Here is a 1,945-nt window from a genome sequence, read left to right as displayed (position 1 = left end):
CCTGGTGTGCTGAAGAGGACAGCACTTATCTGGACATCAGTAGTCTTTATGCCACAACACAATAGTTCTATATTTAAACATGTTTTTATTCAGGTCAGGAAATCCTGTAAGTGGGCTGCTGCATCAAGCCCGTCTTTCCCTTCCTTGGGAGGAGATATTTGTTTCCTGCTGTTAACTGTTTCCGTTTTAGCATTTCTATTCCATTCTATTGTATTGTATTGTATTCTATTCTTTTCTATCAGCAGTCAATTAAGTCAATTAAGAGCAAAGAAATGGACCAGCAGATGTCGCCTAAAACACTAAGATTATTGGATCAAATGTACTTCAACTTGAATCACCTCTTACCCTAGCATTTTAATTATTAAAAAAATATCACTACACAGTCTACAATGTCCTTAAAAAATAAAAGTGCGTCAACCAACAATTCTCATGCCATTTTAGCACTAACTGCTATGCTATTCCTGTTAGCCTACTAAAAAGTGCATGGAACGCTATCCAAAATATTCGCCTATATGACACCTTTATTTGTTACTTGCTACAACTAACTTGAATAATTTTTCAGATCACTTAATAAAGTTTGTAACCAGAAATATCATGCTTCGTCTGTGGGTGTTCAATGAAAGCTTATTGCCACCATGGGTTCCTTCAGTGCTTAATGGTATTTTACTATGTAGTTTTATCGGTAATAGCTATATCTGAAAAAAAATTCAAATAGAAAAGGCTAAAACTATTCAAGTCATCTGAGATTGGTAGGGTGGTTTCCCAGCGCGTCCATCCCCTTAACAGTTGTCTTCTTGCACTGTGGCCACACATCCTCCCTTCCAAAACGAGCTTCGGATGTTGTGCGCTCCTCCCTGGTCTGAGTTTGGCTAAAAAAAGACACTCAACCATGATATTAACATAAGTTCTAATGGGGAAGTCTCGCGTTCACTGGCTGCGTTTCCCTTTTCTAAGACTGACCAGCAGCTTTCGAAGGTGCCCTCTTTCAAAAAGGAGTTTGATAATTGGCAGCGTGTGTGTTTTCCATTTGTTGTTGGTGGTTTCACATTTTGGATACTCGCAGAACCAACTGGAACGAGGGACTGACGAAGACAAATACCGAAACGCCCGTGGATTGTATAATTTGGATATTAGTGATGCGCTTTCAGACTCAGTGGATTTGCCGACCGGTGCGAGCTTTGTGGTCCCGACACGGTCCAACGTGGTGTATATAACGTTAAAGTATAAGCGCCTGAAACCAGCACATATTCGGGGTACGATCAGACCAAAACTGAGGAGAAAAGTCAGAAGGAAGGAGACTAATTCCGCTTTTACGCAGTACAAACTTGTAACTTTGGAGCGAGACGCGGGCCAGAATAAACATAATTTTGCATCCAAGGCTTCTTGGGGAGAAACCAGGGACGTTTATTATAAATCTTTAGATATAACCCATATATATCCGACAAATACGCAAATAGACTCTCACATTAGTTCTATCCGAATATACAGTCAGAGGGCACCGCCATGGCTCAGCCCAAAGGACGTGGAAGTCATGCGCTTTCTTGCGGATGCCAACGTTTTGCGCATCAAAGAAGTTTCTCTTGGAGACTCTCCGACACTTCTGGTATTTGAGGGCGAGACAAACGTTCCAATGAAAAACCAAAAACACACACAGCGGAGCAACGTATGTGGAGGGCAGTGCGGAGTAATCAACATTCCCGTGGACACCTCTGAGGTCTTTGCTTTTCATCTGGACAGGGTGCTTGGTCTCAATAGGACACTGCCAGCTGTAAGCAGAAAGTTTAGCTTCTTACACGGTATGTCAACAGACACGATGACAAGGTTTTCTGAAGCTGGACACACTTTATGGAGGGCTTGTTAAGTAGTGACTGTAGGCTACAAAGTTTTTTTTTTGCAGACAGTGGATGATGTTGATTAGAGAGAGAGAGAGAGGGGGGGGGGGGGG

At 42.2% G+C, this 1,945-nt stretch overlaps 1 protein-coding gene across 1 annotated transcript in view; it reads left to right on the top strand.

Annotated features, from left to right (window-relative positions):
• Window positions 1-812: 812 nt before the first annotated feature.
• Window positions 813-1,945, top strand: part of gask1b (golgi associated kinase 1B) — an 8,333-nt gene continuing 7,200 nt past the window's right edge. Inside the window, exon 1 of the mRNA XM_034884259.1 lies at window positions 813-1,796. Coding sequence (XP_034740150.1) covers window positions 911-1,796 — 886 coding nt within the window. The 5' untranslated portion in view covers window positions 813-910. The remainder of the gene's footprint in view (window positions 1,797-1,945) is intronic.

The sequence above is a fragment of the Etheostoma cragini genome, chromosome 10 (assembly GCF_013103735.1).
Source record: "Etheostoma cragini isolate CJK2018 chromosome 10, CSU_Ecrag_1.0, whole genome shotgun sequence".
In the NCBI taxonomy this organism is placed as follows: Eukaryota; Metazoa; Chordata; class Actinopteri; order Perciformes; family Percidae; genus Etheostoma; species Etheostoma cragini.
This window is presented reverse-complemented; position numbering and strand designations above follow the sequence as displayed.